The following is a 16,952-nucleotide window of genomic DNA, read 5'->3' on the forward strand; positions in this document are numbered from 1 at the left end:
ACATACCATTCTAGGAACGAATGGAGTCTTGGTGAGTTTTCTTACTGGAACGACATATGCATGTATATAGATGCTCCCTAAATACATATTAGAAAATCTTTAATAGTAAGTAAAGTAAGTAAGTAAAAATCCTTGGATCCTCAGAATGCAGTTTTTGCCTTGGTAGCTGCTAACATTTTGAAACACTTAAAAAATATATATATCTTAATTGTTTCTGTCTTGTTTCTTGCTTTTTTTTTAAATGTTGATCTTAATTACAGTTGGTTGGGCAGGAAAGTGTCTTTATCTGAAACTGTCAGGTTCTCTGTCAGCTTGGCTGTAATGATAAGTTATGCACTATGGAAAGAAGGTTCATATAGTCTGTAGGCATGAAATTCCTCAATATAAAATCTTGCACAAGTAAAAAATGGTGCTGTATTATACAATCCTGTAATTTGCAGTGTTTCCTGGTATGCTTGGATGCTTTAACATAACATAAAACATAAGCTTTAAAATGTAAAGTAGCTTGTAATGACTGTTACTCTCTCGGTTTCACATAGTGTGTATCAGCCTCTTCTTCAAATAAGAGTATTTGAAATACTATGCTCTTAAAAGAAAAAAGTACTGTGAGTTTGCCAAGGAAGTCTGACTTGTCCTGCTAGAAGGTAACAAGAGGGAGGATACGAAGTGGACAGAAAGGTAACTGTAAAAGCCTTGTATATTCAACATTGTATCGTCAGTCCCAGTCCATCCAATAAGTTACACAGTAAGCCTTCTACTACCGCGAAGTTAGCAAAATAAGTATGCACAAAAACTTCTCGAGCTGCCGTGTTACTGGTCACCTTTATTGTTTTTTTCCCCTCTGTAATTAACTCTTAATCAGTTTCCTGCTTTTTTCCTGGTTTATTCAGGTTCCTGCACTGCAGTATTGCAGTGTTCCTGAAGTCTCAGCTGGTCTGTACATATGCTTCCTTACCTTCTAAGACCTGTAGGAGAAAAAGAGGAAACAGGAGGTTAATCCCCTTCTTGCCAGTGACTTAGGTAGGGCCCCTCTGCTTTCAAATCACTCTAACCTGCTTAAGATCTGAGTTTGGGAAACCAAATAAAATAAGTGAAAATTGTTTTGAATAGGTAGGGTTACTGGTTGTCCTGTTTTCAGGAACATAGATGTAAAGGTACACAGATATGGGCTTTTTTTCCTCCATTTCAAATATATTTGCCACTGCAATATGCAGTTGGCGTGTCCTTGGTTAGTACATTTGTTGCATCTGAAAAAATGGAGTTCTTAGTTGCAAAGAAAAATGCTTCTACAAGTTTGAAGAATTGCTGTAATTTGAATAATTCTACTTAATTTCATCTTTCTTGGTATCAATTTAAAATTAAGAAAGAATACGTGTGTCACTTTTTGCACAAAAAGTGCTTGGAACCAATAGTAATTTTTTTTCTATTTATGAAAAAGAAGGTAGTCAATTATTACCAATGTCTGGAGCTTAAATCTGCAGTTACAGAAACATGAATTGAAACATGAAATCTGTGGTTTGCTTATGGTAGCATAACAATTGTGGTGGCTGTGATAACTTCAAGCCTTTACCACAAAAGATCATTAATTTCCAAATATCTTGAAGAAAGCAGCAAGCTCCTGGGGGGTTTCTTTGAGGTAGACCTGGGTCTCCACCAGGTCTTCTGATCTCATCTCATCTGACCAAAGGGCACTCTGCTTGGCAGGGAGCAAGGTGTCCACCAGCTGCTGCTGCAGGTCAGGACAGCTAAAGTGTTTGGTGTTGTAGAAGGTGGCCTTTGTTCTGAGCTGCTACTATAGAAGTTCCAGAATAATCATAAAAAAATGCCTTGGTGCCTGAAGAAGTGTGAGCTGTAGTGAGGGTTTGTTCGGTTTTTTTGTGGGTTTGTGTGTTTTTTCCGATGAAGGGGTAAAACTGCATACAGTCTCCTTAAGGCAGAGAATTATGTTGTCCCAAACAATGTATTTTGCTGCTGCGAAACACTGGAATTTTTTTTTTTTAATTACTATCTTTATAAAAGCCTATTTAAATAATTTGATTGGTTTAGTAAAGAGATGTTGGCCATTTTTGGAAGTACATTTTATAAGACAAGGAGTAAACAGGGCCAAGCCCTACATCTGTTGAGTGACAGAACACAAGAAATGGGAGAGGAAAGGGTGTCTTGGGTGTAAGCAAGAAGAATGATGGGAGCACTAGGAGGCTGCAAAGAGGGAAAGGGGTGATTCATTTCAGGCTGCAGTGGCTTCCCTCACTCTGTGACTGTGGTGCTCCTGGGGTGAGGCAGGGGCAGAAGAGGGCGTGTAACTGCTGACCAGCCCAGGGAGCGAGGCAGGAGCGCGTGTGCCAGCGCAGGGTGATGTCTGGGAATTCCTTGGCAGAAAGCAGGAAGGCAGAGCAGTTGTGGTGTGGCAGTGAGGGTACCCTGCTGTTGCAGTGCCTAGATGATGTGTGGTTCCCTTGCTACTTGGATCCAGGTGTGTTCTCACGTGCCCTTTGAACATTCTCTCTGTCTCGTGTGCTACTGGAAGTGCTGAACCTGTTAAGTCCCCTTCAGCCACACGTATTCATCCTCCTACTGTGTTTGGAGAGTCTGGTTGGGTTGTACAAGTATGGGAAAGACCTGTGAAAATGAAATGTGCAGTAAGCATCACTCGAGAGTTTAAATGATCTTCAATTGGGTGTGTCTGTACAGGAGAGCAGGAGCACAGCTGGTGCTGTATCCTGTGCTGCATGTTCCCCTCCACGTGTTTCATTTTGGCCTTCCACTCAGGCAGCCAGTTTCACTTTGAACTTGGTATTTATTTGATATTTTTCACTTTAACTTGATATTTTAAAAACCAACAAGATAGAAACTATCGCAGATTCTAATGAAGTTTTCAAAACTGGGACGTGTGCTCACTTTAAACCAGCTGCGTGATTTTATATATATATATATAGTTTTTTTTCCAACAGTGAGGAGTGCCGAGTTGCTGTGTGTGTATTTGTGTTTCCGAGGGTGGGGCGTGCGGCTGGGCTCGGTTCTGGGCGCCTTTCGGTGCCTGCCCGCTTGGCATCCTGCACCTCAATAGACTTGCCCCCGCCTCCGAGTTTTAATTAAGGCAAGGTCAGCGCGGTGTGGTACCAACCAGGCTGCCTGAACAGCTGAAGTGAAGTTTTTCGCCCGGTTTTTCACCCCCGGCGCCCGGGGTGAGCGCTGCTGGAGCTTTCTGGGGGCCGGTGCAGGGGCAAGCGGAGCCAGCGCCGCCGCTTCCGCGGGCGCGGCGGGAGGCGGCTCCGAGCGCGGCCGCCGGGAGTGCCCGCAGGCCCCGCCCCGCCCCGCTCCTCCCCTCGCCGCGGCGGCCGCGCACGCCGGGCAGGGCCGGGAGGCGGTTCGCTCTCCCTCCCCTCGCTTCTTCCCTGCCCCCTTCGCGGGTGCTTTGGGAACGGCTGCGCCGCGGGAGGCGGTCGCTAAACGTGCGGCGGAGGGGGAAGGGAGGGAGCGAGCGAGCGGTGCGAGGGCCCGGCTCGGCCCGGGGAGCTGACAGGGGATCTCCCGTAGCCCCGGCCGGCGGGGCGGGGCGGCGGCGAGGGCAGGGGGAGGCGGGCCCCCCGCCCGGGCTTCCCCGCGGCCGCCCCTGCCCGCGGCCCCTCGCGGCGGGCGCCCGGGCATGTCCGCGGCGCAGGTGTCGGCGGCGCCCGCCGAGCGGCGGGGCTGGGGCGCTGAGGGCGGCGGCCCGGCGGCCGGGCGGCCCCGGGAGCCAGAGGAGCCCCGGCGGCCCGAGCCCGACAGCCCCGGTGGGGAGGAGGCCGCGGAGGAGGGCGAGCGGCGGCGGCCGGCGGTGGAAGCCCCGCCGCCCAAGGAGAACCCGTGGCGGCGGCGCGGGCCGGCGGGGCGCAGCCTCTCCCCGCCCGCGGCGGACGGGCCGCTCGGCCCGCAGGAGCCCGGTGCGGCGGCCGGGACTGGAGGTGGGAGCGGCGGGCCGGGCACCGCGTGGCGTGTGGTGCTGGGTTTCTGTTTGGGGGGGTTTTGTTTTCAGTTTGGGGTGGGTTGTTTTTCTGGCTTAAAGCCGAAACGCGCGTGTTTCTCCGCAGTGCCGGAGCGGCGGCAGGGCCGGGTGCGGGGCGGCCGGCGGTGCGGGGTAGCCCTGCCGCAGGCCAGCCCGGGCGCTCCGGCTTTTTGACATACATGGGCAGAGGAGGGAAGCGAGCGAGGGGAGGTGGGGTCCGGCCGCCGCCTGCTCCCGGCGAAGGAGGGTGCAGATGGGGACGCGGGGACAGGATTCGGGGGAGGGAGAGGCTGTGCCGGCTGCGAGCTTCCCGGGGGTGGCAAATGGTCACCCCGGCCGAGGGAGGGGGAAGGGGGCGTGGGGGCCGGTGTGTGACCTCCGGCGAGCTCTGGTGCTGGCGAATAGGGCTGGTGAGCTACTTGTTTCGCTCTGCTTTTCTTTAGAAATATTGCCAAATGCCGTTTGCTTTACCGCAGGTCTTTTTTGCCTAATTATAGAGTAAGGCCCTCTGTACAATCCGTTAGTTGGTTTTGCTTTCCAGAAGGTTTGGATGGTAGAGGCTTAAATGTTAACAAAAGTAGTTCAGTTTGCTTGCTCCCGTGATTCAAACTGTTTATCTGGAAAGAGAGGGAGAGCAGCCGTGGTGTAATTTTCTGGCCTTTAATTACTTCACATAAGACAAAGCTACTGTGTAGGTTCTGTACCAACTAAACAGGCAGATAGCTTTACAGAGTAGGTCATTGAAGACCTGGGTTGAAATTGCTAGGCTTTATGCTTAGGCTAGCACAGATTTCCTAGAAGTTAGCTGTCTCTTGGGAGTATTTTTCTTGGCTGGAAGTAAACTGCTGACCTCAAAATACTTATTTCAACCTGTGTTTCTTGAGAATTTCAGTCTCGGCACTTGCTCTTGAAGGCACCTGACAAATCTTTTTGTCATCTCACAGTCACTTTTATCCTTGAATTAAATACGTACTTCCTTCACAAAGACAAGTATATAATTTATAGTTTCAAGTATACAGGTCATGCAAGCAGAGTTCTCCAGACCACAAAATCTCTACTTAGTTTAAGATCAAACCTTTTGGCAACATATATAGTCATCTTTATCATCTCAAGTGTTTTGTTGGTGTGTACTGACGCACTCATAAAGACCTATTTAGCTTCTACAGTCCAGCTTGCTGGGCAGCAGCTTGTGGTCTTTTCTGTGGATGAAAGAGAACTTGCCACTCATTTGCCTTGCTGTGGCAGTAATAATAATGGTACATCAGAAGCATTGGGAAGGCTGCTTTTGTTGATGTAGCACCTTGTGCTTCCCCTTCTGTTAAGTTTACTTTTCCACTTGAGATAAAACACAAACAATTGTTGAAGGAAGGAGGAGAAAGGAAGTAGTGAGTTCATACACTGTGTACATTATATGCTGAACTTGATTATTTCAGAGAACTTTATTATTCTTCTGCATAGAAGTTGTGCTTACCCTTTGCCAAATTAATATTAAAACGAGTAGTTGCACTGGAACATCTTTTTCAGTGCACAGTGTATAATTGAGTGAATGCGGTAGTCGACATTGCTGGTGATGGTATTGGGTGAAGAGCGTATACCAGGGTGTGTGTTTTGGTTTGGCCACCACCTAAAGCACTGTGAAGGAGCCACTGCTCTTTCAGTTGTAAAAGACAAAGCAGCTGATCTTTCTTGGCTGTTTGAAGGAATTGCCATGTGCCTCCATCTGCAAGGAGGGATGTATTTTGAAGTAACTAATTGCATGTGGGCAAAGCAGAATCAGTCACACTAGGCCCTTATGAATGTAATAGTATGGAAATTAGTCATGTAAAATAATGAGATGAGCAGAAATGCTACTGGGATGGAATGTAAAATTATCCGTAAAGAGGATAATAAAACGTACAAGAATCTCACATCAAAGTAGTGACTGAATCCTGTTTGACTTGTTGATCCTGGCTTAATTTGTTGAAAGTTTCCTGAGACGTGCATGTATGGTATGTTCAGTGATAGTTACACACATGAGAAAATTGACCCCGGTCTGTCATCTTTTGACTTTCAATTTAGTGTGGTATTAGTTTGTAATAGAGGCCAACCTGACTAGTTACTGGAAGAAACTGTTAAGGTCATCTGACACTAGAAGGAAAAAAGTAATACAAAAGGCTTAAAAAGTGTCAGTGAAAGAATTTAGTCAAAACGTTGTTACTGTGACCTTGGTTTGTTGGTTTGTTTTTTCTTGGGTTATGTTATATTAAAGCAAACACTTAATGTAAATATATTTTGTCTTTTCACTATATGTTTGTTACCACAGTTCCTTGTTTCTGACTAAGTCTTTTATTAAACTTATCTTTTAAACAGAATAATTTCAGAATTATTTGGCTGCTTTTACATCCTAATCTGCATTTTACTCATGGAGAAAGACTTTTAGCAGTATGAAATTGCTAGCACAATTAATAGGCTTCAGTCTAATCCCAGTGATGGTAAATACAGGGAGTTAGCTTTAGCATAGGCTGTCAAAGGATGAAAGTACTTCCTCCCTTTGCCTTCCCTTACAAGTGCCCAGCCAATATATTGTAGCAAGTCTTCAGTTCTGCAAGTTGAAGCTCTGTGAGTAAGAGGAGAGGAATGGTGGCAAGGAAGAAGTCCTTTATAATCTTGCAGATAATTTTTTACAAGGTGACAAGCTAAGCTTTTTCCTAATTCAGCCAACAAGATACATCCAAACAGAAGCTGTGGAACACCCCAGTGTTAGTCCTGTATTCCTTGTCTTTCCTTTGAGTCTTGTTTTTCCTTAGGTACCTCTCAGGGCTGGGGGCTCACAGAAGAGGCTAGTTACCCTTCCTCCATATAAATTATTTCCTTTGGATAGAGTTGTCAAAATAATTTTATTACCAAAGTTCTCCTACCTCTTTGAAACCTAAAATGCTACCAATTTTTGTAAGCTTGCGAAGGGGAGTCTAAATGACAGGTTCTCTAGTTTTCATGTAATTTATATAGCTGATGGGGGTCTCCAATGATTTGTTAGATAATTATTAAAAAATGGTTAATGAAATTTATGAAAGTATTCAATGAAGCAAATACTTGTGCTGCTTAAGTGGTTGAAGTGAGTTTGCTTCCTAGTGTGCTTGAATGATGTAGTTAATTAAAATAACTGAGCATTTCAGTCTATTGTATTGTGCTCAGTTTGTCTTTCTTCATTACATTTATTTCTGGGCATCAAAGAGCACCTTTTATCTGATATTTTGGTGGCAGAACCAGTTCACTGTAGTGCTATTGTATAAATTAATTTGCTTTGCTATTAGCCAACTCGCAAAAGTACAGTTTAGAAAAGGTATACTGTGTTACTAGGAGTAACAAGCTTTTGATTAGTAAATGGCTAGAAGATCTGATTATCTTTTTTTTTTTTTTTTGTGTATCTAAGGCAGGTATTATCATTTGTTCCTATAAATTCACTCAGTGTTTGAATAGCAGCTTTTAAAAGTTATTTTAAGAATTATCAGAAGATCCGACATTGTCAATCACCCCAACCCTGAAGGGATAAAACATTATTTTTGCAAACCTGCTGTCTGCATTTTAGTTGTATATAACAGCATATGTAATTTTGTATGGTAGCTTTGGGTTTTTTTGTTTTGTTTCTAAACTGGAGACCTGTTATGAGAGAGAAATCTGTCCTGCTGCCTAGAGACTAAGACATAGTGCTGGCTTGCTGTGCTCTAGCCTGGGCTTCATTTAGACCATGAAAGCTTTTGTAGAAATTTAGTCACAGGTTGCAGCTTTCTTTCTGTAAAGAAGCTTAGAAAAAAATGAAATGAGGAGTCAAATGCAATGTAAAAAATAGTATAATGATTAATCATGTACTGGGGATTTTTTTCCCCTATTGCTTGTTTTGCTGAAAAACAGTATGGTTTTGAATGTAAATAGGTAGGACACAGGTGTCATAACTTGCTGCCTTGGTTAATTGTTTAAATGGTGTGAAGGAGGTTAATCTACTGTAGTTTTGCTATAAAATGTAAGAACTATTGCAGAAAAGGATGTTAGCATGATTACTGTTTTTTTCCATTTCCCATAATCCTGCATCTAAATCTATGCACTGGATTTATATTATTATATATTCCATGGGCTTGCTGGGTTTGAAAGACTTGGACCTTTTAACAATAGATTTCAGTATAGCTTTCCTCATATAAAAAATGGATTTATGAAGTTTCAAACTGATAATTGAAAGGAAAATGTACAAGTTCAACAAATATGTTCCACTGAAGTTTTGGAGAGCTGTTCTGCTGGGCAATTTCAGCCACCTCCTGAAGCACTTCTGGTATTTCTGTGATGTTGTTTCTTCACTGAAGGAAATACTTGTGCAGTTTAAGTAAAATTAAAACTTGAATATTGTTTAGAAGTCTTTATAGCATAAACTATGTTTGTATCAAATGTGTTGCACCTTTATTAATAGACTTCATGTTCAGAAGAAATTGGCAGTATCATCCCTCCCTTTTTAATAGAAAAAAATACTTGCTGACTGGTTATTTGCAGAACTTCCAACCATCCATTCTGAAGTACTACTATTTAAGGGTAATTTGTCTTGTAATCAGGGCTACTTTAGTGTGATACATTTTTATACACAGACTTTGCTTCTCTTAATCTCATCCAGTCTGTTCTTCCTTTTCTGTTACTGTTGTCCCCAAGGTTTGCTGCTGCTTTAGTGGTTCCAAAATTCATCTTCCATTTCTCAGAACTGTCGCCTTCTATATCTTGACGTACTGCACTTGGCATGTTTGCACATCCATGCCTTTCTGCAGAAAATATCTTGTGTTAGCATGTGGTGTATTAAGAGGCTTGGAAGAATCATAATGAAAAAGGCCTTGAAAGCTGTTTTCTGTTTTCATGTGGATGGCATCTTTGCTGGATGGAATTCAGTGATTAGAAGGTGATCACTGGCAATTCATCCTTGATTTTATTTTTCCCCTACCCCCTCAAAACTCAGCTGAAACCCAGCAAGCAAAGTAATTGAAGATAACTTAATTATTTTGTCAACATAGTGTGCCAGTACTAAACAGGTTACCTTTCAGCATATGACTGAATAAGCCATTTTCTTTAATATAGTTAGGTTGGAATTAATTGAAATAGTTTATTTGTAGGTGCTTGTTGGGTTCTGCTGGAGCCACTTGCTAAAGATGCCATTTCTGGGTATTCAGCACTGTTATGTGGTGTTGAATCCAAACATTGGAGTAGTGTTAAGCATAGAGCTTTTAATTGAGATGCGCTCAACAGAAAGTTATGCCTGAACAGTGACTCTAGGCCTGTTCATAACAAGGTAACAGATGTGACCTGGGTAAAACCTATAAGTGAACATTTTGTTCTTTTACTCTTCCACCCTGCTATTTTTTCCCCCCCTTTCTCTTTATCTTCCCTTTCATGCTTCGCACTAAAATCCAGCTCCCACGTGATAAGACCCAGAAAGCTGGTCAGGAAAGATCAGTTAAATTTGGCTCTTTGGGGAGGACAAGAAACTCTGTGGAGTTGTTTCTGGAGAGGGAAGTATGGAATGTGGTGAGATCTTGGGCTTCTAAGTTCAGGAAAGGCATCATCAGCTAGGCAGTGTGTTGCCTAATAGTTTTCTTTCCATTTAGTGTGCAGATGCATCTTCCAGGTCTTGAATTATTACATACAGATAAGAAAGATGCCTTAAAACAAGTTTGGTCTCATTGTACTCAATTCAGATAGCCTCTCCTGCCACCTGGAATAATATTCCATGACTAAGATAGTGCAGCAACATCAAGTCTTTTATTTTTGAATCCTTTGCTACGCCCTGATGACACAGAGTAGAAGTTCTTGCAGAGCAGTCCTTCAGCAGCAATTTAAGTAAAAGTGCTGTGAGATGGAAAAAGGGCTTCAGTAAGGTAATTGAACAGCCAAAGAGGGATGCATGTACACAGACTACTGGAGCACAAACACTATGGCCAGTCAGTTTACCTTTGCAGGTAATTGGCAGTTTTATTGGAGAAAATGACAAATTTGTCTGCTGCTCCACCTTTGCAGCTGTTGGTCTTGTTTTGTAAAGGGCAATCAGTTTACCTGTTGAATGACAGGTAAAAATTATGGTTGCACAGTCACTACGTGTTTCTGAAAGTGCTCAGTCTAAAATGAATTGAAGGTCTATAACAAGAAGGAGGCATTTTGGGGGTGTTTTGTATTTGTTTTAAAAAGCAGATCTGTAGGAAGTGGAAAAAAAAAACCTGCTGGTAAATGGTGTAGCAATGGTCACAGGCCCATCAGGATTTGCTGAATTCACATTTTATGTGGTGTGCAAGTTGTATATAGCAGTATTGATATAATTTACAGTGGAATATGTAGTGTACATTAGTTTATGCTTTTAACATTCACAGCATATTCCAGGAAGCAGACAGAGAGGCTTTTCAGAGTCACTGGGGCACGAGGGTGGAGTTCCCAGTGTGAAGCTGCGATAAGGAAGATTAGTCACTGGATGTGAAAGAGATAAGTGTTGAGGAGGTGATGTTATCCCTGTATGAAATAATAATCCACTAGTGATTTTAGTTACGTTCCATGTTTCAAGCTTGTCTTGAAATAAAATACTGAATAAGATGTTTCAAGGAGAGGTTGTGACCATTTCCCTATGGGAAAATACGCATTGGGAGAGCAGAACCAGGGCTTAACAGAAGTTAAGAGGTGGTTTTCTCTCAGTTCTAATCTCCAAGAAAAATTGCCTGGTACCAGTGTTTTGGGTTTTTTCTCCCCTGAATTCACAATGCAAAAAGTAGAACACAGTTGGGATGGGAAGGGAAAAATTGCACAGGATAAGAAAATTGGATTCATGTACAAAAGGGTAATTGCACATGAGTTAAAAAGACTTAGCGAGTTTAAAGATGCTGTCCCTTTCAATGTAGGTTATTGATCCTAGATCATTAGGCCTAATGATGATGCCATATGTATGAAAGAGTGAGCTATTTCCAAGCATTATATTACTTCCTAACAGATATTACTGGTAGAAGAATAATGGACTGTGGCTCAGGATGTCAGACAGAATCATTGTTACAGTTTAGGTCTTGACTCAGCGTCGTTCTGGAAATGTATGAGTGTCAGCTTCATTGCAAATGCTCATGTTTTTATAAACATATCCGTTGTGGAATTTGGGCATTAATGTTCCTTACTCTTAATTTAATATTAATAGTAATTTTCTCTTTTCACCTTTCCTTATATTTTTTCATTGCTTTGGCTTGATTATGAACAATATGGCTAAATTTGAGTTGGCATTTGATTAATTGCTTATAAAAGGAAATTACCAGGAATTTGTGGATATGTAGTTGCTTATATGTTTTTTCCATGCTTACATAATGATGTGTTTTGTAAATTAGTTCTGTCTTATAAATACAACTTCTAATAGGATAACTTTTGTAATGTGTTTCAGGGGCTCTTTTTTAATATTTTTTTTTTGGCTACTTCTTTGGTTAAAATACCAGCATTTTGAGATAGTCTGAACCTTATAGCTGAGCAAAGGCTTATATACTGTGCTATACAGTATCCTGTATACCTAATGTCATGAATGTGAATTTTTCAATGTCGTCTGCTGCTTGTTACTTTATGGAAATGTTTGTTGATTTTGTTATCAAGGCCTCAAAAAACCCATGGTGTAGTATGATAGATAGCTAAACAGAGTTGTTAAACTCTACTATCCTTTATCTTTTTAAGTGCAGTCTAATTCTTCACCTGAAAATATTTTTTTTCCTTTTCAGAACTACAGAATTCCACTAAAGTTATAAAAGCAGCGAAACCCAGGACAAGGAAATGCAGCAAGGTTTGTATTTGTCAGGAGGACATTTAGCTATGGGTTACTCAACTGATTGTGTTAGAAATCCCTGTTAATCTTACCTGTTAATCTAAACTGGCATTTAGCTCATGTGGTAGGACTATGAAACAATTTCAACAAAGTATCTCTGGCTGTAAGTATTAAGTATGGTGAATGGCTGATATTACTAAACTAAGAATAAGGTATTTTGAATTTACAGCCAGGAATGTGTTGTTCTGCCTTGGTAATGGTTAATTTTGAAGGCAGAGAAAAAGTGAAAAAGGAAGGGAAATTTAAAATTAAATGCTAAAGTGGTGTATGTATGAGTGATAAGGGAAGGGACAGTTCTTTAAAAAAGCAATGGGATTATATAAAAATGGGAAGGGGCTGCAAAGAAACAACATCACTTGAGCACAGGTGATACTGGATTGGTTTTTTGTGTATCTTGTAGTGTGGATGCTTTCTGTGCTGTTGTAAAAATTACCATTATGACAATAGGAGGCACTGAATCCTTTTAATGAAAGTTTTTCTAAAATTTTGTACAGCCACCTGTTTTTGAGTCAAATAATACTTGTGCTCAAAGCTTTCCAAAAGCTAAAAGACTTCTTAGCAGTAATACCTTTAAATCATATAGGAAGCTACGTGCAAGACAACATGTAATCTGACAGTTTTTTTATATTTCTGGTTAAGATGTCTTGGACCTTGATTTGGATGCAACTGCAATGAGTAGTTGTTTCTACAACTGATCATACACTTTTCAAAAATTGTGTCGTTTTTGTCTTTTGTATTTCTCATTTAAAAAAAAATGCTGCTTCTAACAGGTTCTGCTCAAAGGGGTAGTCTGGCCATATGACTCATGACTGACAACTTCCATGTATAAAAAAGGACTAAATCTAGGAAGTAATATAAATTCTTTGTCATCTTTACAGGGTGGTGATTTTGGTGACATCACAAACTGGCCAACACCAAGTGAAATAGCAAACAATGAAGTAAGTATGCTGTGTTATCTTCAGTATTATGTTTTTTAAAATGACGTTGACTTCTCTATTTAATACCTTCCACCCTAGAATGTGCTTTGCGTGTTGCAGAGCTTCAGCAGAAATTTTGCCAGTGATTCAGGGTACTGGTTTGTGCTTAACTGTCCACACTGGCAGTGGAATTTCTGAGACCTTCACAAGCCCACACATACTCTGTTTATCGTTAGTGGTGTGCCATGGACATGTAGGTAAAAACATGCCATATTTCCTCCACCATTTAAAAACTTGTATTTCCCTCTCTTCTTATTGGGAAGCTTATGCACAGATGGGAAGGCCTTTGGGGTTGTGAACATGTTGTCCTCCCTTGTGGCACAGAATGCTTTGTCACGTTGTTTTAGGACAACTTAGTTATCTTTACCCTGTTCCTCTGATATATTTTCTCCTTGCTGGATCCTTAGTTAACTTCTGTCAAATTATCTTTCTTTCACTTTATCTCAAGTGATAAGTGCCTAATGTGTCTTTTAGGCTGTTTAAAACAAGATCAGAGCACAGATTATTGCAAGCTATAAGGTGCCATTTCACAATCTGCGTTAGTTCTGCTGCACCCCTGTGAAGATTTGGGTTCAGCAGTGTGCACTGTGTAATTGAAAGTGTCCAAATTAAAACAGAAAAGTAATGTATTAAGGCGGTTTGGCTTGAATAATTTGTCCTGCAAGCTTACTTTGTCTCTCCCTTCTCCCTAAACTGATTGTAGTAACTTTGTTGTTTATGTCAGCAACAAAACATTTTCAGGTGTCTTACCAGGTTGCAGGTCAAATATATAGACATCTGCAAATTTGACAAAACATTGTGCTAGGTAGAATTTGGCTCTTCTGGTAGCTTATTCTGCAGGATTTAAAAGAAAGTCTCTGAGGTTGCTACAAGGATCTTTAAAACCTGAGTAGATTATATGCAATAAATTAATGCTTGTTCACTTGCTCACATAACAGAATACTTCAGAGTGTGCATACACATCGTGGTTTAGGATTTGTAGAAGATCCTTGATTTGACCTTTTTTTGTATGTGTGTTTATAAGCTTCTCCGTCATCAGTATGCCTGTCAGTTTCTGAGGTGTTGTGAATGGAAGAGACTACCACTTCAGGAGATAGGGGTATATTTAACAATCTCATGAAGGACACCTGAGCTGCATTCTAAAGCTGCTAATCTATCTGGTGGCACTGGTGCTGTATAATTCTCAGCTGTACATCAGGCTCATTCCTTAGTTACTCATAAGATCAGAAAGAATTTCACCTGTGCTTTTTATACCTCAGGTGCACAGCCTCTTCGATTGCTACAGTCTAGTAACTCCAAAATGCTGTTCTTGAAGAGAGTGTGGTCAGTTCCACTATGCAAAACTTTGTAACTTTTCAGAGACTGCTGTTGTAACATGAGATACAGTGCAGAGAATCTCTATAACTGTGTCAATTTTTTTTTTTGTATTTTCTATCATGTTTTGATGCTCAGAAAAGGAGAGTCTCTGCTTAGCTGACATCTGAGAGGATTAAATTTTATATCCTAGAATCATGGAATCATATCCTTTAGTATATTTGTAAATGCTGATGTTGATCTGTGACTAAGTCTAGAATATGCTGATTTTAGCATCTTTTTTCTCATTTTGGAAGTATTGATTTTAGTGACTTGAGAGAACGTGGATATGTATCTTTGGCATTCTCCTTAGCACTGCAGGTCTTTAATATACTTGCTTATTATGTCAAATTTTGATATGGTTAATTATGTCTGTACAGTACAAATTTTAGTGGCTGAGAGACACATATCTAGTGTTTCATAAGAATATACACATTCATTGTTTTCTGGCTGAAACAGTCTGCTTTTAAGAGTGTTGTTTTAAAAGATTTGTTATTTACCAGATGCTTTAGATGGTATGGCATAGATGTCAATTAACCTTTTGCTGACTTAAGTATGTGAGAATTTTAGTATACAAATTCATGTAGTGTCTGTTAAACCAAATAACATTTAGCTTGTATTTATTTTCAGTTATTTGTCTGTGGGAAGGCTTTGTGTTCAAATTAATTATGACATAATACTGCAGTATCTGTACATACTCTAGCAGGTTTAGAAGGTATCTCTACAACACTTTTCTTTCTGTTTGGCAGACATGTCTGCAAAGCTTAATTTTGCAGGTAGTTATATCAGATTATAGAATTTTTTGGGTTGGAAGGGCCCTTTAAGCATCATCTAGTCCAAACCCTCTGCAGTGAGCAGGGCCATCCTTAACCAGATCAGGTTGCTCAGGGCCCTGCCCAATGTGACCTTGAATGTTTCCAGAGATGGGGCATCTGGCATCTCTCTGGGTAATGTGTTCAGTGTTTCACCACCCTCATAGTAAAAAAAAATCCTCCTTGTACCTAGGCTAAATCCACCCTCTTTTAGTTTAAGAACCATTACCCCTTGTCTTATCACTACCAGACCTGCTAAAAAGTCTGTCCCCATCTTTCCTATAAGCCCCCTTAAAGTACTAGAAGGCCACTATAAGGTCTCCCTGAAGCCTTCTCTTCTCTGGGCTGAACAACCCCAGCTCTTGCAGCCTTTCCTCATAGAAGAGGTGTTCCATCTCTCTGATTTTTGTGGCCTTCATCTGGACCTGCTTCAACAGCTCTATGTTGTTCCTGTGCTGAGGGCTCCAGAGCCAGACCCAGTACTCCAGGGGTGGTCTCACAGGAGCTGAACAGAAGGGCAGAACCATCTCCCTTGACCTCCTGGCCATGCTTTGTTTGATGCAGCCTAGGACAGATTTGGCTTTCTGGGCTGCAAGGGCACACTGCTGGGTCATGTCCAGCTTTTCATTCACCAGTACCCCCAAGTCCTTCTCCACAGGGGTGCTCTCAGTCCCTTCATCCCTGAGTCTCCATTGATACTGGAGAAAAAAATTAATCTTTCCCCTATTTGTTAAAACATTGTTCATTTTGACTTCTTTGAAAGCTGTTATTCTGTGGGATTTCCAAGAAGTGATGATCTGCAGGATGCTGGAACTAACCCAAGGCACACAGTTCCCAGTAAATGCCACATTCTAATGTGTGTGTGTGTGAAAATTTTTAATCATATACCTCCACATCTTCTGATCTTTGGTTCATGTTCTGATTTAGTGGGACAGAATTGTCACAGTTAAGACCTATAGGTCCTTATAGTTTCCCTGAACATTTGGAATGCTGTTGAGTTAATACAGCATCATGGGAATTTCTCATTTACCATTCAGTACTCTGCAAGCACAGCATTTTGAAGATAATCAGTCTGAACAGTATGTACTAGTGAGTAATACTTTTCTTTCCTATCAAGTAACTTTCAAGTCTGAGGTATTGAAATGTGATTGTTGTGCACTCTGCAATTCTTCAGTTAAAAAAACCAAACAAGAACTTTCTTAGTATAAAAAAATGTTTATAGTCTCACCAAGTTAGCAGAAAATATGACTATTTAAAATGAGACTTTGCAAAACAACAGTTATTAAAACCTGCCTTACTGAAGAAGTTGAGAATAGGTAAAAGAACTGTAATAGGTAAAGCAAATTTATACCTTTTTTGCTATCAGCAGCTGTACTGCCAGAAATAATTTCTATTATCTCTTGCAGTGTAAGACTGTAAGTCACAGTAAGAAGCCAACAAATAGAAGAGAAAAGGAAGAGAAATCTGATCAAAAAAGCAATAATGGAATCAAGGACAACCCAGAGGCAAAGCCTGATGGTCCAGGAGATAATATTAGTGAAGATGAAGCTCAAACTAATAATCAAAGGAAAAAAGGTCAGTCTGGGCACTGTATAATGCAACGAGTCACCATTGATGCAGTTACATTAATTCCAGTTGAATAGCATGAAACTGCTTTGCATTTTCTAGGTGATAACAGGTTATATGGCTTTCTGCTAAGAAGCTTAAAAGAGGCTTTCTCACGTTTTGGATTTTTCTGTTTAATCAAATGGGAATTCTGGGAAAGGAGCAGCTCGTGTCCTCCTGGTACTCTGTGGAGCTGTGACAGTTTCTGGAACATTTTAGCATGGCTGTACAAACCATTACTGCTTCTCACATCTTTATTATGCTAACTAGATAGAGCTATGTGAATTTAACTTTGTATATACCGACATTTACATTTTCATGTTTTACTACTAGCTTACACCTTGAGGTGATCACTTGAAAATGAAACCAGGTTATTATTT

The 16,952-nt window shown here is 41.0% G+C and overlaps 1 protein-coding gene across 2 annotated transcripts in view; it reads left to right on the forward strand.

Annotated features, from left to right (window-relative positions):
* The first annotated feature begins 3,464 nt into the window (after window positions 1-3,464).
* LARP1B (La ribonucleoprotein 1B) overlaps window positions 3,465-16,952 on the forward strand; it is a 31,561-nt gene continuing 18,073 nt past the window's right edge. For both annotated transcript variants that reach the window (XM_051620038.1, XM_051620039.1), the window contains exons 1-4: window positions 3,465-3,944; window positions 11,722-11,783; window positions 12,704-12,763; window positions 16,374-16,542. In XM_051620038.1, coding sequence (XP_051475998.1) covers window positions 3,647-3,944; window positions 11,722-11,783; window positions 12,704-12,763; window positions 16,374-16,542 — 589 coding nt within the window. In that variant the 5' untranslated portion in view covers window positions 3,465-3,646. The remainder of the gene's footprint in view (window positions 3,945-11,721; window positions 11,784-12,703; window positions 12,764-16,373; window positions 16,543-16,952) is intronic.

Source organism: Apus apus, chromosome 4, assembly GCF_020740795.1.
Source record: "Apus apus isolate bApuApu2 chromosome 4, bApuApu2.pri.cur, whole genome shotgun sequence".
Classification (NCBI taxonomy): domain Eukaryota; kingdom Metazoa; phylum Chordata; class Aves; order Apodiformes; family Apodidae; genus Apus; species Apus apus.